The following is a 25,945-nucleotide window of genomic DNA, read 5'->3' on the forward strand; positions in this document are numbered from 1 at the left end:
TAGTGTGTAATTTTCGAACCGGAATATTACGTATAAGACAACGTAAATAATTAATTGTTTGCGTTACAGTTCATAATAATTTGTAGAGTATCAGTATTGCTCTAAAGAAGTATTGAAAATTTTTGTCCTAAATTTACCGTTCAATTTAGCTTCGATGGTTTTTATGATAATGGCTGTAATTTATTTTCGTAAGCATTGCCTTGCAGCCATCGATGCGGTAACCGGTTCTATTGAATCTGTTATTAATATTGAACTCGCGATAACATATTACCGGTTACTCCAGTTCGAGAAGATATGTGTGTAAATTACGTTTGTTATGACTGGACTTGCTACATGTTAACGGTATGCTTCTAATTGTTAAATGCGAATTGTTACGTTATAGCACGTAATAATGATAGAACTGCAGTTATAGATAAGCTTCACTTTAAACGTATTTTTTTTTCACAAATATTATTATTATATATGGAATTATCTGTATTGCACATGTTTTTATGGGGTACGCATAATTTTTAATTAATGAAATGTTGTCAGTATCTCATCTGCTCCGTGCTTTGAAGCGAGTCATGTTCCAAATAAGTAGCAACAACTTAAAAACATAGTCTTTATTTCCGTCCCCGAGACTTATTTGAAGTAATTCAATTATTCCTGTTGACTTGTGTTAGTAAGGGTTTAAAAAGAATGAAATCTTTGGGCTGCGAGTATAATAAATCGAGAGAAATACACAAATAGGCGGTAAGACTTCGGGTAGTTTGGTTTCGGATTGTGTTAACTTAGGTCAAGTTAGAACGGTTCAGATATGGCAAAGTTGACCCACCGGGTTGGTCTAGTGGTTAACGCGTCTTCCCAAATCAGCTGATTTGGAAGTCGAGAGTTACAGCGTTCAAGTCCTAGGAAAGCCAGTTATTTTTACATGGATTTTAATACTAGATCGTGGATACCGGTGTTCTTTGGTGGTTGGGTTGCAATTAATCACACATTTCAGGAATAGTCGAACTGAGATCGTACAAGACTACACTTCATTTACACTCATACATATCATCCTCATTCATCCTCTGAAGAATTATCTAAACGGTAGTTAACGGAGGCTAAACAGGAAAAAGAAAGAAAGAAAGATATGGCAAAGTTGTTACGCAGTAGTAATAGCCTTTCTTTCTTTTTCCTGTTTAGCCTCTGGTAACTACCGTTTAGATAATTCTTCAGAGGATGATATATGTATGAGTGTAAATGAAGTGTAGTCTTGTACATTCTCAGTTCGACCATTCCTGAGATGTGTGGTTAATTGAAACCCAACCACCAAAGAACACCGGTATCCACGATCTAGTATTCAAATCCGTGTAAAAATAACTGGCTTTACTAGGACTTGAACGCTGTAACTCTCGCCTTCCAAATCAGCTGATTTGGGAAGACGCGTTATCCACTAGACCAACCCGGTGGGTTAGTAGTAATAGCCTAAATAAGTTACTTTTCTTATTCAAATTCTAACACATGATAGCCTCGGTTGGTAAATTCATTAATACTCGTAATATTTAAAAATACTCGTATAAAGTATATATTAATTTTAACGCGTATAAGTACAGTATTCAAAATTTCATGTAAGTCATCAGTATTGGAATAATTTTATTTTTATTTTTCTGTTTATCCTCTGGAATCACCGTAAGATATTACTTCAGAGGATGATATTTATGAATGTAATTGAACTGTATTCTTGTACAATCTCAGGTCGACCAATCCTGAGACGTGTGATTACTTTTAACTCATCCACCAAAGAACACCGGTATTGTTATTCTTAACAAAAAGTATAATAGCAAAAACAATAACGCTCGATGTAAAAAGGTATTATAATGAAAATTTTTTTTACGTTTTGATTTTCTACAACAGATGCTGGTGCAGTAACATGATTAATCTGCGTTACAATAAAAGTGATATTAATAAAAAAAAAAAAAATTATTCCAAGTAAAAGAGTTTGAAATAAAGTATTAAGATTTAATTAAAAATATTGTTATTCCAGGAGCCATATCTGAATCGTTCCATTGAATACGGAGCGGTATCGAGCAGTTAGCATTCTAAACCTTTTTAAAACAAAAACTTTTGTTGAGGTTAAAAGTCGTTTTTCTCAGCTCATGAACTTCTCTCGGCATGTTGTATGTTTGGACAGTGCGGCCCAGTTGTAAATTAATAATTTTATAAATGAATGGTCTATTTTGCTTAAAGCCAGTCCATTTAAACGTACTTTGTAATTTTATTTACCATAATGGTTCCTACGGCGGCCTAGGCCAATAGACGGACCCATCATAAGCAGTCAGTCCGCTGATCTTAGCGTACCTGGAGCCGTCATGACTGCTGCTTCAGGGGGATCGTCTGTGGAATGCAGACGGAGGCCTGGTAAGAAGTGGAGGTCCTCTGACCTAAGTGTGCTGCGCGCAAGGGTTAGATCCGCGAGGAATAGATACCAGTGACGCCCCCTAACGGGGATTATCGTTTACGACTTGCGCGCTGAGCGCCTTCGGATGTACCGGCGTGCCCGTAACGAATACGTTCACGCTATCAAGGAAGCCAAACTCAAGTTTTGGCAAGACTCCATGCGCGAGTTGTGCAGAGCAATCCTGGGCAGCTCGCAAAGACATGTTACAGGCCGAAATCATTGCACGTACTGTCCAGTGTTCGGTGCGGGTTTGGTGGTTGGGACCACACTTTATTACCTGTGGCGACTTACCAAGCGTTCCTGGATACTCTGTTTCCAGATGCTCGGGAGGGTGAGGCAGAGATCGGCGTTAGGGCGGGTGAAACACCATTCCCTGACGTGCGGAACGTGGAACCTGAAGATATAGACCGAGTGGTTTCTCGAATGGCATTGAAGAAGGCACCGGGGATTGACCAGCTTGACCCGGATATATTTTACCATCTGCTGCCTGTCATGAGAGCCGCTTGGCAAACTGTTCTCGGGGTGTCTAAGCTGGGGCTGCTTTCCGGCTTACTGGAAGGTGGCTTTGGTGAGAGAGTTCTTAAAATCTGGAAAGGATTCTGGTGAGGTCAGTTGTTATCGACCCATCAGTCTCTTGCTGGTTATCGGTAAGTTGCTAGAAAGGCTGGTTGTGGAACGGCTCTGCGAAAACATTGATATGAATTGTTTTCTAAATCGGGGCCAATACGGCTTCATGAAAGGGGTTGGCACCGAGGATTGCATCTTAAATGCTCTTGCCGAGGTCTAAAGCGCCGACTGCAAATACGTTTTGGCAATTTTTATTGACGTAGAGGCAGCATTTCCTTCCTTGTGTTGGAGTTTTGTTCTCTATGAGTTGGAACGCCGCAATGTTCCCGTAGCCTTGCAGGCCCACAGGGTTCCGTTCTCGGTCCTCTGCTGTGGAACCTGGTTTTCGATGGATTTCTGGGATTGACATTCCCAGAAGGGGTCACGGCTCAGGCTTTCGCCGATGACTGTCTCCTTTTGGTTCGTGGTAACTCATGACCACAAGTGGAAAATAGAGCGCAGACAGCTTTGTCAACTGTAGAAGGCTGGATGGACATACAAAATTTAAAGATTTCTGTGCCCAAGACGAAGTATATGCTTCTCAAGGGTGCAGACAAATTATCATGGAGTCGTAACTCCCACATTAAATATAAAGGCTGTGTAATCAGCCGAGTGAGGGTTCATAAGTACCTAGGTGTTTTTTGATGAGAAGTTGCTTTTTAGTAACCACATTAGGCAAGTAGCGGTGAACTCCGGTTCAGTGATGCACAAACTTAGAAGGATTGCTCGGAAAGACTCAGGGTTGTCGGGCCGTCAAATGTACATGGTGTACCAAGGCGTCTTTGAGAGTATGACCACATACGCGGCGCCAGTCTGGGCGCATAGGAAAGGAATAGAGCACTGCTTCAAAATTTAAAGTGTGCTCAGCGCAGAGCCTTAATAGTACGCACTGGTGTTTTTAAAATAACCTCCTATGAGGCTACCACCGTATTGGGAAAGGCTCTCCCAATCGATTTAGTGGTGAAAGTTTGGGCAGCCATGTGGAAGTTGCGAAGAGGTCGGGAGGCCGAGGCATTTGGGATGCGGTTTCGAGCCGGACCAGTACCGTAGCGGAACGGTGATCTCAATGCACCGGAGCTAAGTTTCGTTCAGTTGCCCATCTCCCGTCTGCGGAAGAGGCTATGGAGCCTCGCGATGGAGGCATTGCAGCTTGAATGGCACACCACGACTAAGGGAAGATCCTTGTATAGGTTTATACAGGATTTGGGGGAGATTGTACGCCTCAAGTTTATTTTTAAGGGCAACGGGTGCCCAGGTGCTCACCAACCATGTGGATTTAAAACAATATCTGATTTGGTTCCTCCTGGCGGCTGATGAGTTCTGCGTCTGCGGGGAGGTCCAGTCGAATGAGCATATGATGTTTGACTGCCCCGCTCTTGGAGGGGCCAGAGATCGAGCCACCCTGGAACTTAGAGGTCAGGGGAAAACTGGCCGCTCAAAAACGGCGAGTCAGTGTGGCGAGAGCCGCATTGTTGGACCGTGTGGGAGTTCCTCGATGAGGTTGCGATGTTCAACCGTCATCGGTAGAATTAAGGGTGAAATCTATATGATTCCTACAGTGCGGCTGTGGGAAACTTATCCTGAGATTATGGCTGGCCACCAGCCAGATATAAGCTCCAAGCGCTTTAAATGGTGGACAGGTACTAGCTGGCATGCAGCGACCGAGGCGGGACAGATAAATTGCTGTCTTTTAACATAAGGGGTGCGCCTCCCCGATTTAGTTTTATTGTTGACAAGTGAGCGGCTGGGACACGTAAGCGGGTGGTGTATAGCACCTCGCTTAGTCCGCTCACGCTGATAGGTAGCTCATTAGGAGCATTCAGGTTTCAGGTCGCTAAACCGTTTTTCGAGGCACAGTAGCCGTTTTTGGCACGGACATTTGGTAATATGCTCTAGGGCGAGCGAATGGGGTGGTGGCGAGAGAAATGCCAGTTAACCAACTTAACCATAATTCGGCGGAATTCCAACAAATTTTGAAATTAAAAAAATGGGCCCTGCAGATATGCTGGGTTTTTATTAACAGTCCTCAGTGCTCTGATTGATTTAAGTTGAAAATTAAAATAATCACTTCTGGTTTTTATGTATACGTCTTGGTTTTATTCATGTTGCATAATAATAAAAAATATTATCTTAATTGATAAACCGCTTTCCCCGTGGTCCTAATTTATATAAATGAACCAGCATCCAGGCATTCTTATTTCACACGACTTAATTTCAGAAAAAATCAGTAGTGATCCGTTTGGTACATTTTTAACAAATCCGCAACGACCTTAATATGACTCATAAATTTAGACAAAATGTACTTTTTTAAAACCAGACTTTTATCAACACATTTTTTATACTCTTATATTAGTTTTGATGAAGTCGTGATTCAGAACCGTAATTATTAATTTAAGTAGTAACGAAAAATTACATATACTCGTTATTCGTTATATCCAATATAACGTTTTTCTTTTCTTTTAGTTCACTGATAATCGGAAAACCTACACGCACGCGCGCGCACATACCCACATGCACTCATACACACATTCACATATTGATGCAGTACGGTTATGACAGTGCTTCATGTACAGAAGGCCGTAAACTTATTGATTTTGTGTCAAGAGAATATTGTCTTGCAACTTAATTTTCATCTGATGTTATCAGAAATAATTTTTCATACGGTTAGAATTTAAGCACATGTGAATTTATTTTAAGAATTGAATCTTCTCTTTTTTGTTTACTGATAGTTCTTATATTTCTTTATTTTGCAGTTTAAAAATTACTATCTGTAAAACTGTTGTACAGCTAACTGGCTTGCTGTTTTTTTTTATTATAGATTATACTCATTTTGTGTTGAAGTTTATCCGTCAGTGCTAATTGTATTATCCAACTTAGATTACGGCGAGGTTGATAAGTTTGAAGGTGTTTTATTATCCTATTCATCATTATTTCTGCAAAGCGCTCGCGATTCCACACGTTTACAGATTTTCCGTTCTTGAGCCATCTTCTTTTTCATTGTGATCATTCTCTATTTATTTTCCCATAGTTCCTTCCACATACTCGTGTGTATCATTTTATGCGCGGTCTACCATTTCCTGCCCTTTGCCCTCTTAACTTTTTTTACTACTTCATCCACATGATTTAAGATATTTAAAATAAATCTGCTTCTTATAATATAATACGTATAATATAAACTTATATTTTGTCATTACCGAATTCCTGCCTCTTTTTATTTATTGCATATCGCTTGCTGATTAGAAGATTGCATCAGATAATTTAGCTTAAATCACTGCAACAACCGAACTACATTGGTTGTTGTAGTGTCTTGAGGAAGCAATACTGTTTTTCAGCATTCGCTCCTAGCGTTTGATTTTCCCGAAATCTGTTATGGTACCGATCTACCGTATGGGCAGTCGCAGTCAACTTTTTTCGATAATAACCGGTAGGTGACTTTCACAGTTACCGGTGAAAGTTTTGAAGAATATAAAGTTATTTTGAGATTTGTTTGGCTGGTTTTCATCATCCAGAATCTTTGTAAGAAATGTAATTTTTTATTTGTAATGTATATTATTTCGAGTCGTTTTGCTGCAGTTAGGTATTTCCTTTTAATACAGGTATTATCTCTTGTTTTGGGTCTTTAAATTTGGTAGCCGGTAAATAAGCGGTTTAATCCTTATTACGGAATTATTGTATGAAATATTTTGGTTTATTTTTACTGAAATATTAAATCAGATATGCCTGTTAATCGTGACTGTCATTTTTGGTTTACTATTAAAATCGTTGAATTTATTTATTATTTGCTACTTTTTTATTTTTTGACATCTAACATCACGCGATTGTTTCAACTTAATGTGATTTTTTTTTTGTTTCAGACAAAAATGGGATAACTTGCTGAAAATTGTGCATTGTGAAATAATCAGTTTCGTTAGTAACGACAAAATCGATGCGTATCTTTTAAGGTAAACATTTTATTTTTTATACAAGTATTATAGAAAATTTTATTTGGAGTTTGACTTATCGTTTATAACATTTTTTTAATTTAAAAAGATCTGTGTTTTTTAATTTCCAATTTAACCAAGATTATACAGTTACACTACGTGATCCTGTTCGGTTATGAATACGTTACTAGCTTATATAATTCCAATTGGAATAACCTTGGAGTGTACAAAATTATCCACTTCTAGAAACTTGTAGGTTTGTGGAATCTGTATGTAAAGAACACAATAGAGCTTTTTTACCCGTTGAGAGGAATACGACAGGAATGTACTCTTTCTCGAAATATGGGTCTGCAGAAGATGCTCCGCGTCGCATGGAGGGAAAACAGGACAAACAACTCGATTATAAACGAGCTGGGTGTGCAGAGGAGGTTGTCTGCAGTATGCTTCCAGCGCATCATTGGCTTTTTCGGCAATATAATACGTAGGCACGATGAAAACTTGAGAAGGTAGTCGTACACGGAAAAATTGAGGAAAGTAGATCATGCGGAAGACCGCCGAAAAGGTGGCTGGACCAAATTGAATAGGCGATAGAAGAAACGTTAGGCGTATTGTGATTCGAATGGCAGAAAATTATTAGCTATGGCGGGAAATTGTCAGCGGGATACGAGTCGGGTCACCAGCTCTCAGACACGAGATGAGGTTTCACTGATGATGATGATAAGGATATGCAAATTTTAAAATTATGAATACTTTTTTGGTGCCGCTCATTTACTTCTTAAGTGTAATCCAAGTAAGCGAATACATAAAAATCAGATTTGTCTTTTATTCTGAAATGCTAATTAATTACTTGATGTCCTTTTTTAATAATGTGAAAAAGTGACTTGTAACAAAATTTTCCGATGTTATACCTTTGTACGTGTAAAGAATATAAGAAAGCATAATCTCTGCTGCGATTATGCAGAGATTATGCTTTCTGTTATTGTTATCTTGTTCTTGCATACTCCTTGCATACTCGCTTCATTCATATTGGAGCACAGTATTTTTATAACTTATCTTTTACTAGTTTACCGCTGGGTTTGCAGGAATACTTCTATCAAAATAACGTTTTCTTTACACAAACACATGTTAAATATTTTTTAATTCGTTCATTTACATTGCTTTTTATTTATATCTTATCCATATTTTTAAATAATATCCATTTAAATTCATCAGCTAACAGTACAAGAACGTGTTAGTTACGGTTTGTCGTTGATTCCATTACGATTAGTGAAAATCTCTTATTCAAAACAAGTGTGTGTTTTGGTGATTGTTTACATGAAATCTTGTTTTTACATACGAAAACGAAGCAATTTAGTTGTCTGTTTGCTTACATTTCTTGGAGAGATGGGGTCTTGCAGTGTCAATTTAGGTAAACCCCGTTTTGAATTTTAGATTTTTTTTACTTATGAATAATAATAAAAATTATATCGTATTCACGTGAGATTATTTCGTACTCCTCGACGAGAAAGTAATAATTAAATTGGAGGTTTACTTACTCAGGATGCAGCACGTTCTCTTAATTTTTTTCGAATTAAAAGAACGTGATATTTTTACTTACTTGTACGAAGTAAAGGAAGTATTGTGATCGCGAAAAATTACGGTTTTCAGATTTCAACGGAAATATCCATTTTGACCATCCCTGAATCCATTTTGGCTAGTTTCGGCGTGACGTCTGTACGTACTTGCATATATATAAACGACTAGCAGTAGGATATTGAAATTTTAGATTTAGAATTATTGTCCTAAGTGGTATTTATTTTCAATAAAGAAAGTGGTGTTATTTTTATCTGTTCCAAAGTTATAGTAATTAGAGTAAAATTTTAATTAATGAAATATTTGGATCTAACAAGGAGAAGGTACATCGGTTCAAATCAGACTTCATCTCTTTTTAAATTAAAATATATTGATTTATTAATAATTATTAACCTCTGATTGTAAAAAAAAATATAATAAATAATAATTCAGTAATAACAATAAGAATATCAGAAGCTATTAATGAAGTAAAATGTTAGGTACTTTTAATTTAAAAGAAAAGTGTATATATAATTTAATAAGCGTACAAGGAAAGAGTCATGTGGTGTCACATCAGATGTTTTTGTTTCAGACAAAAAAAATTTCATTTAGAAGTTGTTAATTTAATTTTAAAAATGGCTTAAAACCTTCTTACATATAATATTATATTCTGCTACCTCCCGTCTTTGTTGCATAGGTAGACACACCCGTCATATGTTCCAGGGAACTTCGATTAATTAGAATTAGTTAGTGACTATTTACAAAAATTAAAACTATCAAGCCTTACTTTAGCGTGGATCCACCGTTCTCACCGTAACTAAATCTTGCCCTTAGGTAAGTTAATGAACAAAAAACTCGAGAGTGGATTTCCCTCTTTTACGCTTCGGTCAAGTCGTATAAACTCAAAACAGTACTGTAACTTGCTTGATCGCTTCATGGAACCTGTATATCTTTGTAGTTGTCAAAATAATTTTGATCGTGACTAGGTCCTCCTTTCTGACAGGAATTCCGGACTGTTATCGAAGGCGGTGAACGTCAAAACTTTATCTGAAATTCCCACTCGTTCTGGCCAATCGGTTCCGACGTTGAGTACGTAGTTTTCCCTGTGATCTTGAATTTCAAGGTGATACGACTCTTGACTTTCCCTCCTTAAAGTAAGGCAGTCTAAGATAACATAATGTCCGACTGGACCATTCCCCTACAAGACTTATCAGCCGCTAGGCCAAAAATCTTTAAATATCGAAACATAATAGAACCCGATATATTTGGATAGAGCTTGTGGAACCGTTGTTATTACGTGATTTTTTTTTTTATATGCATACAACTTTTTAAAGTACGTAGACCGTCCTTTATGTGAAGAGTTCCATTCGTTCTAACGTGTTTTCCAGTGGCGATGTTTTTCGTTAAGAAAATTTACTGATGGCCGCTTAGAACCGTATAAATTTGGTAAAGTGGGAAGGGAATTCCTTTCTTCCTCGTCTCGCAGAACCTGCGATGCGGTTCCTGGCTAAGAATTTTTATACAGAAAACCGTAAAAGAAGGAAGAGTATTTTCAGTGTTGGCTATTTTAGAAGAAAATAAGAATGTTTGTCACAATTGTTAAGATAGAGTAGGAGGCTAAACAGTAAAGAAAGAAAGATGATATAATTAAAAAATCTTACATGGACATCACATGGACTTCCTTGTACGTCTATTAAATTACATATACACATTATTTTAAAATGAAAAGTACATTTTTTATTTCATTAATACTTCTGATATTTTTCTTCTTTTTTGAATTATTATTTATCGTAAAACTTTATTTACAATTAAAGGTTAATGTATTAATAATAAATCAATATATTTAAATTAGAAAAAAAACATGGAAGTGTGATTCGATCCGATGTGCCTTCTCCTTTTAGTATGCAAATATTTCATTAATTAAAATTTCATTTGGCTATAACCCCTGGAACCAATGAAAATAAGTACAACTTATGATATATCATTGAAAAGCTCTCAATGAGAGCTTATTACTACAGTTAAGAAAAATTCAAAATGCAGACTTCTTTGTATTTTTGACGGTTTTGGAAACTTTTGGTTCAGTCGATTGCAATCAAAAGGGGAGGTGCACAACTAGATGTTACAACAGTCCTAAATCCAAAACTTCAACATCCTTCGGCTAATAGTTTTTGAGTAATGCGAGATACATACGCACAGACGTCACGCCGAAACTAGTCAAAATGGATTCAGGGATGGTCAAAATGAATATTTTCGTAGAAATCTGAAAACCGAATTTTTTCGTGATCACAATAATTCCTTTATTTTGTACAATTATTAAAACTATTACTGAAAACACACTTCTGACGTTATTGTATCCAGATGTGTCTACCATTAATTTTGCTGTTCTATCTTTCTGAAACTTAAATAAAATTTCATTTGAAAACTAATTCAGGATTAATTTTAGTTCTCGTTATTAATATTATGATTTTTGTAGATATTTGTTAGCATAATTTTAATGTATTTGATTTGAAACCAAACCTGCCTTATGTTATTGAAGTAATTATTACTTAAATTAAATAATACCTATAATAAAACTTTATATCTTAAAGAAACTATTTCATTTCACTCTAATATTATATTATAAAACATCTACCGAAAGGTGTAAGATTTTAAAGATTTAATTAATAAAGTATAAAAAAAGTGACTGTACTTTTTCCATTTTTTCAATATTCCAAATTTGAGTGCGCATATTATGTGGATGGATACGCGTGGTACATTGGTATATACGGTTTCTTTCCGTTTGAGTTTTGAAAAAAAACTTGTTGATATTTTACAAAATATATTTGTAATTAAGTCTGTGTACAGAATAGAATATATTACATTGGAGTATAGAGTAATCTTAGTCTTTATTGAAATAAAAGGGACAGCTGTAATGCTAGAGAGTAAAGATTATCTTTTGGACTGACATCTAATTATTTATTGATAATTTAAGTATAATTATTGGGTTATCTTTTTTACTAGAAAGCATCTTAATTACTAGAAATATTTTTAAATTGTACTAAAAAAAAACGAATTTTTTGATAACAAGTGCTGTTGAATAAACTGATTCATTCATTATTTTATCAACATTCTCATTTTTATCAATGATTGTTGTACTTGCGATTATTAAAATTATTATCGTCTATACATTTGATTATATAGTTACATGATAACATGTGTTATCATGTGATTATGTAGTTATCATGTTGTATGTTGTTATCTGGATAGATTTGAATAAAAACTCCTCTGCAGTTCTGTGCAAGAAGACAGACTTTTTCGCAGTCAGAATGCACTAATTTTCAGAGTACAATGCGCTACATACATCGATTAACCAGTAGACTACATACAAACATAAAATTTCAACTACCTCATCACTGACAAAATGTGTGTTAAAATTATTTTTTACCTTAAATTTTCTAATCCAAAAACAACACAATCAATCTTCATCAAATTTTGACATGCACCACTTCAGATAAACTACTACAGCTTATTTAAATTTCAGTGAAATTGATCTAGTAGTGTTGGAGATTTTCTAGCCATAAAATTTTATTTTATTCTTAGGCCTGTATATATATATCAGGCCTAATAGGGCCTATATCAGGGCTATATATATACACATACACACACACACACACACACACACACACACACACACGAGGTGCGACAATAAAGTAATGAGACTGATTTTTCTTTGCAAGATGTGGCAACTCTGCAGCTTGCGTAGGCACACCATCTTTGACCTTGGTCTATAAGCTACTTCAGTCCTAGCGGCACATTGATTCAACTGCTCAGTCGTGGGTTGTGTTGTAATAAGTGAATACGTGTTTGTGTCTCTCGTCACAGAAATGAAACCGCAAAATATTGCGCAACGGTATCCCATTTCTTTTTGCGTTAAATTGGGTGAAAACGCGACGACAACTTATGGTAAGTTTCAGAAGGCTTTTGGAGAGGAGGTTATCTCAAGAGCTCAAGTTTTTCGGTGGCATAAAATTTTTAGTGAAGGCAGAACGAATGTTGAAGATGAAGACCGCAGTGGACGACCACCAACCTCACGGACAGATGTCAACTTGACCAGGGTGCCTGAAATCGTACGATCTGATCGAAGATTATCCGTGAAAATTGCAGAAGAACTCAACATCAATCGAGAAATGGTTCGTCTAATATTAACTGAAGATCATGGTACGAGAAAGATTTGTGCAAAAATGGTCCCCAAAAACAACAACAGCGAGAAACACGGAAAAATGTGGCAGCCGATCTGTTAGAGCAAACGGAAATCAATCCAGATTTGTTGAGCCGTGTTATCACTGGTGATGAAGGTTGGTTTTTTCAATACGATCCAGAGACAAAACGCCCAAAGTTCGCAATGGTGTTCAAAGGGATCAGCCACACCAAAAAAAGCTCGCATGTCAAAGTCAAAAGTGAAATGCATGCTTATGTGCTTCTTCGATTCCAAGGGAATTGTTCATAAAGAGTGGTGCCTCCTGGACAAACAGTTAACCAATATTTCTACAAAGAAATTTTACAAAGACTTCGTAAACGAGTTCTTCGTGTCCGTGCCAACATTGCTGATAATTGGATTCTGCATCACGATAATGCGCCATCCCATACTGCTCTGTCAGTACAGCAATTTTTAACCTCAAAACAAATTTCAGTACTACCACAGTCACCTTATTCACCAGATATCGCTGCGTGCGACGTTTTTCTATTTCCAAGAGTCAAAATGGCGGTCAAGGGACACCATTTTCAAACAACACAAGATGTCCAAAAAGCTGTAACGAGGGTCTTGGAGGATATTACAGAAGATGAGTTCCAGAAATGTTACCATCAATGGCAGAAGCGCTGGAATAAGTGTGTGCAATCAGAGGGGAACTACTTTGAAGGAGACAACACTATTCATGACTAAAACTGTAAATATAACTCCTAAATAAAACCTCAGTTTAAGTGAATGATATTTCCTGACTCCTCATACATCAAAACGTAATGAAAATTCATTTTCACCCCCCATCCCATGAGACAAAAGTAATACCGTACTTTTCTTTGAAAAGTAGATATAAAATTAATTAAATTAAAGATTGATTAATTTGTTGCAAACAACAGCTTATATTTAATTAAATTAATTCTTCTTTTTTAAATTGTGCTTAAATAAGAATCTATATTTAATATCTAGTTGGCACGAATGTATGGATCGATTATAAAAATGAAATTTGTCCTTCTACATTTATTATTGCTTTCGATAAGAACTCTGTAAAGTAAGTTACGTCACTAGTATATTTCTTACTTAGTATGAGAAATAAAAAAATGCATCTTTTTTAAAATATTATATCCTGGAAATAAATGAATAAATGCGATATAACATTTCCTGACTGTATTAAAATTCCTTCTTAATTACTTCCTTTGTATTACATGTAAAGTTTTACTCTATGGTATTGCGTTATTGGAGAATTATAGCAACCCTTGATACAGCCAAAGTTTGGAGTAGTTACAGAGATATACTTGACAGTTATTTTAATAAAAAATGTACTTGCGTAGTGAAGCTTGGCACTGGGCAACTAGACTAATGACTCATGTTCAAGATTTGGTTATTGTTTTTTGCTTTTCGTTCTTGTCGCTAAAAATACTCGATTTAACAGCATTTGGTTTAATTCCTAGCCAAGTTTCTCTCAAGTAATGTTTTTATGCTGTTAAGTGATTTACTCTTACTTTATTTTATTATTTACATTGCATTACTAATATATGTAGTCCTAGAAAACTGAATTGTCATTGTTAGTTACCAACTATCAAAGCTTAATTACTGTTGAAAATTTTTACTAACGACTGAGTCCACCTTTATCTTTGTTATTCTGCTGTATTGTAATTTAGTTGGTATTTCTTTTCTTTGAAAATGCGAATAACGTTTAAATAATTACATTTATAAAAATTATTATGATTATTGTTTATTTAACTGCAATAATTTCTTAGTGCTCCTTTTAATAGTTTTTTTGATAAAGAAATCCAAAATTATTATAATTTTAGTCTAATGCTGAATCTATGCTGTCAAGTTGCATTTTAAAGATAAATTTCGTTATAATGCTTAGTTTATATATGTATTAGAATTGGAAAATTTTTATGAGTTTTATTTAATCCTTTTTGTCCTGTAACATTTATTCTTATACTGTATATTATTGCTTCTATTAGAACTTTATTACTTACGTAGTGAAAAAAAATTAATTTTTTTCTTTATTTTTCAATGTAAGAATTAAACTTTTAAATTTCTCGGCCTAAAGTTGGATGGGAGTCGCTCGTTTTTACTCGAAGGTTTATTTTTATTTCCGTAAAACCTAATATTTGCCTTATGCCACAGTAATTGTAGCATAAACAATCGCTACCAACCAGTCGTCATTTTCAGTTCGGAATAAGGCAACACTGTTTACAGTACTAATTTTTAGAAGCGAGTTCAAATGTTTTTGAATTTAATTTTGAATTAGTTGTAATCAACGTTTATTGCCTACATAGGTGGCTTATAAGTTTTGATTTACTAACTTAAAAATGTCAGCATATAAGTTGTTAACAACTTTACTCTACTTATTTGTAAGATTAGCCTTGTTCTCCGTGCGCGTTTGAGTACATGTAATTGCGTTTATGTTTGCAGATTTTAACTAATAAATGATTGGGATATGTCAGAAATACTATATAGTCAACTACTTTTATGGATTGAACTTTGAAAGTCATTTTCAAAGGTTGGGCATCACTTATTCGACTCTTCATCAAAAAATTTCGCCGATAGGAAGTGGTCCGCTGCCGATTGCGGTTAGGACATACCAGAGCTACTCACGGGTATTTGATATCAGCAAAAAACGCACCACTATGCGTACGATGCTACTGCCGCTTGACTGTGCGCCATTTTGTGGATTGCATATGTTATGCGGCCTTATGTCGCAAATTTAAATTGCCAAGAAACATTCGCCGAATCCGGGCAATGATAGGAAGTTTTAGACCGGGTGTGGTTATTTCTACGACATATTAGTATTCTCCATAGAATTTAATATTGTTTTTTGTTATATGCCTGTTTTTGTTATATATTTAATCCGGGCGATGATAACGCAACAGCGTTTTTCATTAAAAAAAAATCTTATTCAAATTTCATTTTTTCATAGTGGCTTTCATCAAATTCATCTTGGAATGAAAATAATTCGTAGATAAATGAAAAATAATTTCAGAGCTATGACAAAAGTACCCGAATTCACCTTTTCTTTCTTTTTCCTGTTTAGCCTCCGGTAACTACCGTTTAGATAATTCTTCAGAGGATGAATGAGGATGATATGTATGAGTGTAAATGAAGTGTTAGTCTTGTACATTCTCAGTTCGACCATTCCTGAGATGTGTGGTTAATTGAAACCCAACCACCAAAGAACACCGGTATCCACGATCTAGTATTCAAATCCGTGTAAAAATATCTGGCTTTACTAGGACTTGAACACTGTAACTCTCGACTTCCAAATCAGCTGATTTGGGAAGACGCGTTAACCACTAGACCAACCCGGGTCTACCCGAATGGGTTACCCGAATTCACCTATATAAACTTTACTGAATTATCTCCTTCAAGGTAGTCTCCCTCTGCATAGATACTGCAGTCCTACCATTTTTCAATGATTGGAAACAGACGGAGTGGTAGCGTTTCATTCATTCAGAGGTCAGAGGAGGCCGGGTTCGAATCCCGGTCAGACATTGCTATTTTTCATACGTTAAAAAATTCCATTTTATATTTCCATGCATAAGCTTCATTATACAAAAAATTCTGATATTCATCTTTCAGCATGATGTTCTTCATACCTCCTGCGATTTGGTCTGGATCTTTTCAGTGTCTCCATAATAGCCCTTAAGATTCTCTCTCAACTTCATCTTCGGAAACGAAGTCGCGTGAGGAGAGGTCTAGGGAGTAGACAAGGTATGGGTGTCATAGCTAGTGATACGTTAGGTAATATATGTAGCGAAAATTGGTGCGCTACAGATGTGTGGGCGGGCCTATTATCAAGGTGCAGGAGCTAATCTTTGTCCTCCGAGCTCTGGTTCTACAGTCTCGTAGATGTTGTATTTTTTCCTTCGACCTGGCAGGATGGTTTCGTTACTTTTTGATGCATTTGGAAGCATTTTCTTGGTCAAAGGGTGTCCAGAACGCTCATCATCATCAGACGATTGTTTTCCTTTTTTAAGACGCTTCAATCAATCCTTTATTTCTTTTGCCTAAGAATGCCTAAAGCTTGCATGTCGATTTGGGGAGTTTCCTCGGCCGTCTTATTTAGGGTGAAGCAAAGATTGATGAAAATTCGTTCCATTTTTAACATCATTAATTTTTACACTACTGCAGAGGTGTAAACCGCACAAAAACACTGTAAGAAAGTGAGAAAAACACTCAGATCCGGAAGTGGAGATACGAATTGACCGACTGCTTGACAAGAAGTTCAGTTTGCACTACCTAGTCAAATCATGATACTACGACTGTAGTCGTATTGTCATGGCGTCAAATAGCTGTAATATAAATGGTTCACGCATCATATTTAAATTTCAGGAGCATTTTTTGTTTCATTGATGTACTTGTGATTGAGTGCAAGGTCTCATTTCTTATGGTGTATTATTTTTTTTTTGTTAATCTGACGTACAGTTATATCACAAAACATAATTTATGGTTGTACCTAAGATTTTTTCAATATGTTAGATGTATTTTGGCATTCGTGGTTTTGGAATTAAGTTTAATAATTTGACAAGTAACTTTCATCTAGCCTTATCGGTCAACAAACACTTTGCAACAATTCATCAAGGAATAATAATTGCTTATGATTATATATATAATTTATTTTGAATAATATTGTTTTACTCCTAATATCCGATTTTAATTCATTAAATAATTTAATGAACACATTTGATGAAGGTTGCAATATTTGTTTGTAATTTTCCCTATTCTCTTTGAAGTGTGGAATGTAGAACGATATTTATATGTGAGGATTATTAATACCGATTTGTTATTTATATTTTTTAACACAGGAAACCGATTAATAATAATAATTGTTTAAAAATATTTTTATTGTTTTCAGAATTTTTTTTGTAAACTATTTTTTAACTTGAACTAGTTTCGGCTGCTATTTCTGTTAACTATTAAAAAAGAAATTTGAAGCCTGATTAATTCTCCTTTTTGAATGTTAGGATATCGTATTACTGCACGTATTGCTTTCAGTTTTTTCCAAAAGTACTTGTTGCGTTTTACAACAATCTAGAATATGGTTTTATTTACTCTTAATTGATTTTATTTCAGATAGGAACATCTTACATCCTCTTAAAATGGATAAAAAATTATCAGCTTTGTTTTTCCCGACAAAAGTTTTAATACACTTTATTGAAAATTGAAAGAAAATATGTTTGAGCGTACATATATTTTAGCAGTTCCAATTAAGTTTATTTTTACTGTATGGAATGTGTGTTTATGGTAGCAGGTATTTCAGGTACTTGTTATAATTACGAGTAAATGTATTTAAATATTTTTTCGACTTATCGTTTTATCTGTATTTTTATTTTTGTCTGTAAAATGAAGGGTGAAAGCAGATATTGGTAATTAACTGAAACAGGATAATCGCCATTTTCTAGTGTGGCCAAACGATTTTATTAATTTACTCTTTCATGCAGATTTTCTATTGCGGTTCATTGAAAGATTTTTTTTTTTTATATTTCCTTCTGGATTCGTTCGGTCCTTCTATAGTTGTCGGAGAAAACAAAGAAACTAGTCGATAAGACGAATTGACAAAGTCATTAGTAGCACCTCATTGGTGCCTGTCGAACTCTGGAACGTTTCATGTGGTACACTAAAAGTAGTTGAGTTTTATCTTATGAAAATGTTTTACCTACGTATTATAATAAATAACGAAATGCTTAAATATATCAGATATTTTAAAATTAATTGCCGATTGCGTAAGTAATACACTTCATATTAATTACTCGGTAAATTTGTAAGATACTTAAAAATATAAAGATAACTTACTCTTTATACTATATAAAGATTATAACTCTTAGCCCTTAGTATGTAACTTATTTTAATAAAAAAATGATAACTAGCGATAATATTAAAATGAATAAAGAGGCACATCGTTAACAACCGTTATTGTGCATGACGTTCACAATTTGATCTCTAGACATAACTTTTACTTTCTCTTGTAATACTGTTATATGTTGTATAACTGTTATACTGAATTTAGAAAGCTTGTAGCCTCTTAAAATTAGATTTTGATGTTTAAGTGAATTTATATTGATGTATTGTGAACGCTTTCTTCTACAGAGTGTTTCTTCAAAATGTTGATCTATCGTTTGAAATTGGTGTACTTACGCGTACAATTTAAACTAAAAAACAATCTTTTTTGAAATTTTATGGTCATTGATCTTCGTTTGTTTTCCCGTTTGCCAAAAAATACGAGTTTCAAAAAGAATGAAGCTTCATTTTTTAATATTTGTGTTGTGTACTTCATTATTTTTTTTAGAACTACTACTCCTTGATATAAGATTTGTCTCGAAACAGAGAACCAGCATTTGGTAAAATTATTTTATTTCTTAAATTAGAAGACTCAGGTTCGTTGTATGCGGATTTTTTTTAACGTGGAAAAAATAGGAAACGCTTCCGTAATTTTTGTTTTAATATGATTGATTAACTGGTTGATTGTGGACATTTTTAGGTTGGTTTTTTTTTTAAGGGACTATTACATTTGCCTTGCACATGTAATATCCATCACTCTAGATATCAATCACAGCTTTATTAAGCCCGGATCCGTTGTCGACTGTGCCTCGTGTTCACTTGAGTGTGTCTGTAGGTTGTTACATCTTTGAATCGCTAGGCCAAGATGGGTTGTTAATTGGAACCCTACAAATTCCTAATTTTAGCCGACAGGTGTGTGTGTGTGTGTGTGTGTGTGTGTGTGTGTGTGTGTGTGTGTGTGTGTGTGTGTTCTAGCAAAACTTATTTATAATTTAGAATGTAATTATTTATAAAAATTAAAATTTCAATTTACTTATGTTTAACATTACGTTTTCCCTTTCTGTTAAGTGCTTTTGCAGAAGTCTGTTTCGTCAAAACACAAAAATTAAATTTACAATAAAAAAAGCAGTTAAAAAGTTGAAATATTGAGAGGTGTATTATGACATATATCTTTATATATGGCAAAATGTTATTTTATTTTAATTTTGATAAGTAATTTTGTTATATACACCTCCTGCATCTTATACTAAACAATGTTAGGGTTTTGAATTTTTTTTTTAATTCTAGATTTAATTTCATCTGATCTAACGAAAAAGAATTCTGTGAACATGTTTTAACACAAAGAAGAAAATTAAGCAGCATGCAAATTGAGTTTTATATCTATTTACATACCGAAATAATTTAGATTTTTAATTAACCGAGCTATTATTGACATATTGTTTAAAAAGTAGGTTGTTAAAAATATTTTTTAATTAGATTAGTTTGGATGAAAAGAATTTTGTTCATTTACTTATTATTTTGTGTTTGTTAATAGGAATAATAGGTCATTTAATTTTGATAATTAGGCTATCTTCATAGTATTGTTATTACTTAGTCTAGGAGTAGGGAGCGCCATTTTAAAGCTGATAATGTGATTATGTTATTGTTTAGAAGCCGTTAATTATATAATTTATTTTCTGTTGCATAAGAGAACTATTTACACAGATTTGATTTAATAGTTTGTAAGAATTTGCTTAGCTTGCGATTGTATATTATTGGATTAATGTTAAATTTTAAAAAAAATGTTGAAAATACAGTAACTTTCTGTGGACTTGTGACGGAACCTAATTATTAATGAGAAATTATACGTGTGGGTGGTAAAAAATATATACTTTAAGTGGGATAAATTCTGTTATCTCTTCAAAATAGATGAATGTTGATTAGTAATTAGGTTTCGAAGAGTATACATTAACATTAACCCATCGTTTCTCAACCTTTCAGTATTTGCGACCCAATTTTCAATCATAATTTTAACTGTGCCCCCTGTCTCGTACAATAATAATGTATTTTGACGCTAAAGCTACACTACGACCTTAATTACAAACCTTACAAATTACCAAGAATAAGTAAATTTATTGATATTTGACAACACCAACCCGCTGCATTGGCAAAACCAGAATCGATGCCTCTGTATTGCTCTCTATCTTACGTCTTCATATTGGACATTTTCGCGAGAAGTTCCGATTTGTCTCAAACATTCTGGAACGTCTGCACAAACTTGTATAAATGCTGCACCTCATTCAATTTCAGCCGATCTCGGTCAAGTCGATCCTTCTTTCGTTATCGAATCTATCGTGAATGTGTATGTTGTAATTTGTGTGTTAATTGCAATTCTCGGTATTAAATATTTACGACAGTAAATTTATACAGAATCATTGATATATTTTTAAGTGGTTGTAAGAGAGCATTAGAGGATAGTAAAGCATCAAGAAGTGCACAGACGAGCGTGGTTCTGAAAATAAAATTAAAAAAATATTTTTTTTTAGACTACTTAAATTTTGGGTTTACCAGTACTGAAGTAAATGAAGAAGAAAGGGGGCCCTGTGTGTCATTTGCTCAAAACCTTTGGCAGGAGACAGCATGGAACCTAATATACTTAAACGACGATTGGAGACGTTTCATAGTGAGTACGTTAACAAACTTGGAGGATTCTTCGAATTAAAATTAAAATCATACGAAAAGCAAACATCATTTTAAAAAAAAACTTCGTCTGAAGTTACTAATTTCAAGATTCTACCTTTGCGAATCCGGGTTTTCTGCGGTGGTTGCTTTGAAGACAAAATATGGATCTCGGCTAAATATAGTTCAGAGTGTCTATTTATAAATATATAAACCTTCCTTTGAAAAACTTTGCTCTACAAGACAGGTCAAAGGAAGTCACTAATAATTATTAAACTTATTAATACATTAATAAATTATTAAATACATTGTGAATTACCGATGCAGTCCTATCTACAGGGTCATTCACGGGAACCGGATGTTTTTAAAATAATCATAAAAAATTGAATATAAAGTTTTATTGGTACTGAAACAATTGTTAAATCAAAGCATTTGTTACTTACTCATGAACGAAAAATTACGTCCGGCAAGTGATATCCATTTTGGGCAATACATTGTTGTAGCCTTTCACGGTAACTGGCCTCAATTATTTGCAGCTACATCAATCTGGATGACGTGATGACGAATTGGGATCTTTAGGTCCTCCAATGTATGCGGTTTATTGCCGTACACACGCAATTTCAGAAACCCCCACAGAAAAAATTCACAACTACTCAAGTCGGGGGACCGAGGGGGCCAAGGAATTTCGCCGAATCTGGAAACGATCCGTCCCGGAACAAGTTACGGAGAACAGCCATCGTTGCCCTCGCTGTGTACGCTGTAGCTCCATCCTGCTGGAATAACACATTTTGAAAATCGATTCCCCGGTTTCGTAACTCAGGGATGAAAAACGTATTCAACATCGCAATGTAACGATCAGCTGTTACAGTTACGGCAACGTCATTTTCTTCAAAAAATATGGTCCAATAACACCGACCTTTCTTATTGCACACCAGACAGTCACCTTTGGGCTATGAAGTGGTCTCTCGTGAAGCTGATGTGGGTTTCTTTCCGCCCAATACCGGCAATTCTGTTTGTTGACGAAGCCATTCAGATGAAAATGGGCTTCGTCACTCATTAACAATTTTCATTTTCTTCAAAAATGGTGAGCATTTGTCGACAAAATTGTAATCGCTGCGTGAAATCTTGCTCGTTTAACTGCTGCACGACGGCTATCGTGTAAGGATGGAAATGCAGGTCTGTATGCAGAATTCGTCTTACCGTACTTGTGCTCATTTGAAGCGCTGCTGAATGCCTCTGAATAGAGCGGCGTGGGCTTCGGACAATGGCTTCCCTTACTCGTTCGATGTTCTCCGGAGTGCTAGCAGTTCGTCGGGGACCCGGTGGTTTTTTCTTCAATTTTGAACCACTTGGTCGAAGGTTGTTTACCCATCGCAATATTGTGTTACGAGAAGGGACACTTTCATTACGATGGATATTAAACTGACTGCGGAAATCTCGCTGAACAGCAGTTACGGATTCGTCATTTCGCACAAAACTGTCATACGCGTACAGGCGTTGGTCTAGCGTCCACGGCTCCATCCCAACGATTATAATGTAAATGCTATGAACAAAGGAAATGTCAGACACCAGCCACGTGCCCCTCCCACCACGAACGCCCGAGTACAACCCACTTCAAAAACATCCGGTTCCCGTGAATGACTCTGTATAAGTATATTATATCAGTGTAAATGTGTATTTTATTATTTATTATGTCGGAATATATTTTGTTTTGCTTTCCTTTCAGTAAATTAATAAATTTGTAACAATATTTTCTTTTCGATATGCTCCCACCCTATTAGGGGTATGCACCCCACAGGTTGAGAAACACTACATTAACCTGTTATGTTAGAACTGTTAACTTATTTTGAATGTTGTGTGTAGAGAATCTATTACTGACTTTTCAGAAAGTTCAGTATGTCAGTATTAAATTCATAATCTAGTATTAAATTCATAATCTAGTATTAAATTCATAATCTAGTATTAAATTCATGAATTCATGAGCTTTAATGTCTCTTTATGCATGCCTAATGTAAATGTACTGCTGTACAAAAGGCTTTTTCTATCGTATTTGTGAATACAAAGCTTATACTAGTATCACTTTATCGATGACGAAGCTTAATCATAAACTTCATGATCACAGTTTTGTTAAAAAAAAAAGCAAAGGGATTATTTTATTCACTAATCACTGTTATATAAACATTACTAATTTCATATCATACTGGTGTTTATCCTGAAGACGGCATCAGTCTTCACGCATAAATCGTAATTTTAGAGGTGAATTTTTTATGAACTGAATACATATCAAAACACTCTTTGGCTGAAATTTGGAAATCGGCCACGTAATTTAGTTTTGAATGGATATTTAACTGCTATTTTAGCTGATCCGCAAAGCGGGCAGGCCAGTGGTGGTGTGCCGGGCGGCTGCGCGCAGCGCACGAACGATTCATTCTTTCGAGTAACTTATACTTCTCGAACGATTCATTCGTTGAAACGATATATACTTCTTGATACGAAAGATTTAAAAAAATACTAAAAGATTAAGGTACTAAGATTTAAAGATCTAAAATTATAATTGTATTTGTCTTTTGCGGATAAAAAAGGAAAACGTTGGGGTTAGAGCTGTGTTAAACGTTATTTATTTACAATTGGCAAAAACTAACAAAATCATGTGTACGAGGTTAGTAGATAAAGTAATGAGACTGGTTCAGAAAAACCTTTTATTTACAATCCAATTATGCATGAACTCTCACCTTCGAAATAGTTCCCTTGGAAAGCCACGCAACGTTTCAAACTGTTTTCCCACTCTTCACAGCAGTGTTGGAACGCAGAAACCGGATTATACTTCAGTTGGTCGTATACATTTTTTTAAATGTTTTCTGGTGTTCCAAAATGGTGTCCTTTGAGGTGTTTTTTTTTTTTTTAAAGTCGGGAACAGGAAAAGTCACAGGAACTCGTCAGGTGAATAAGATGGTTGAGGAACTACAGGAATGCTTTTCTTTGCCAAAAACTCATTAATTGAGAGTACAGTGTGACAAGGTGCATTGTAATGATGCAGCATCCAGTTGTCTTTGACGGCTGGTCTGACGCGGGCAACTCTTTTCCGCAGTCTTTCAAAAATTTCTCGGTAAACATATTGATTTAAAGTCTGCCGTGTATGCAAAAACTCCTAATGGACAATGCCATTACTATCGAAGAAAAATTAGCATCGTTTTGATTTTTGATCTGCATTTCTGCTTTTTTGGGACGTGGTGAGTTTGAAGTGTGCCACTCCTTGCTCTGGCGTTTTGTTTCAGGGTCTTACTCAAATATCAAAGATTCATCACCAGTAATAGCATTTTTTAGAAAATCAGGATCAGTTTCAATTCGCCCTAGAAAATCGTGATACACCTCCACACTGTTGTTTTTCTGTTCAACAGTGAGGTTTTTGCGACCAATTTTTGCACGTACTTTTTTCATGTCTAATTCGTTTGTCAAAATTTGGTGGACTATGGTAAGGTTTAATTAAATTCAGTTGTTCTGCAATCATTCTGACAGTTAATCGTCGCCGGTCGTACCGTATCAAGTGTCTGATTCGCTTAACATTGTCACGTTTTGACGTTAACGGTCTTCCAGAGCGTGGATCGTCCGCAACTGGTTCTCGGCCATCTGAAAATGCTTTAAACTACCTAAAACCTTGAGCTCTTGACAGAGCGTCATCTTCATACGTTATAATTTTGAAAAAAGTTTCAGTAGCATTCTCATCGAGTTTAACACAAAACCTGATTGCACAACGTTGCTCATAATTAGTATCACTCATATTTGTAACGCCCAACAAAAACTAGTTTCACGAAAAGTTTGTTTGCGTCTCACGTGTCAACAATAGATTAAAAATGTTAATATCTAATAACTTTACAGTATTGCCACTTTGGCTGCCAAAAAAAGCTAGTCTCATTTCTTTATTTAGAGACCTCGTAATAAAACATAAACCATGTAACATTTGGCGAGCCATAGGTCCGCCTCTTTCCTAGTATTTATAAAGATACATTTATATTAGTATTTTTCCAGGTCCCTTTTTTCATAAAAAAAAAAAGATGCGCTCCTTACAGAATACAGATATGAAATACGTTACCCGAGATTAGGTGGTTACACGAACAATTAAGGTATTATTTAGAATGATGAATGAATTAAATATAATATTTAAATTTTTTTTAGATTATTCGTTGTATTCTTTGTTTTTGTTACTTTTAAATTAAATAATACATATTTTATTATCAGATTACCGTATTTGCCCGAACATAAGCTTAGATATTTTCCTACATTTTCTCCCATAAAATCGGAGGTCGACCTACTCATATATGCGGGACCGATATACTTTTGGATTCGACCGGGCTTTTAAGTTGTTTTGTAGTTTATTTTCGTTTCTATATTCGCGATTGTATATTCTGTATTTGTGAGGGACTTAGGTTTATATTTATAACTTCCTTCAGTTATTATTATTACCTATTATTAGTAATGAAAGTACCTAATTAAGAATTTGTTATTTTCTAAAAATATTGACTTTTTACATTAGAATATAGCAAATTTAAAACATAGAATTAAATTTTCAAACTTTTTAAAGAAAAGGGATGATTAAATGTGTTCTGTGAAACCAGTGAATATTTTTAATTTTACCATTTCTGTGAAACCCTTTTTTTATTTCATTAATTTTTCTTCAAATAATTGTTAATTAAGCGATTAACGGTTGCATTGAAATCCTCCTATACTTAGAGTCTGATAATATTGAAACTGTCCTTTACATAGAGGTATCAGTTAAACATT

The 25,945-nt window shown here is 34.9% G+C and overlaps 1 protein-coding gene across 2 annotated transcripts in view; it reads left to right on the forward strand.

Moving 5' to 3' along the window:
- The window catches only part of SamDC (S-adenosylmethionine decarboxylase), a 145,210-nt gene that overhangs the window by 40,935 nt on the left and 78,330 nt on the right, over nt 1-25,945 (forward strand). For both annotated transcript variants that reach the window (XM_075380895.1, XM_075380904.1), the window contains exon 2: nt 6,883-6,969. In XM_075380895.1, coding sequence (XP_075237010.1) covers nt 6,883-6,969 — 87 coding nt within the window. The remainder of the gene's footprint in view (nt 1-6,882; nt 6,970-25,945) is intronic.

This window comes from Lycorma delicatula, chromosome 1 (genome assembly GCF_047948215.1).
Source record: "Lycorma delicatula isolate Av1 chromosome 1, ASM4794821v1, whole genome shotgun sequence".
NCBI classification, from domain to species: domain Eukaryota; kingdom Metazoa; phylum Arthropoda; class Insecta; order Hemiptera; family Fulgoridae; genus Lycorma; species Lycorma delicatula.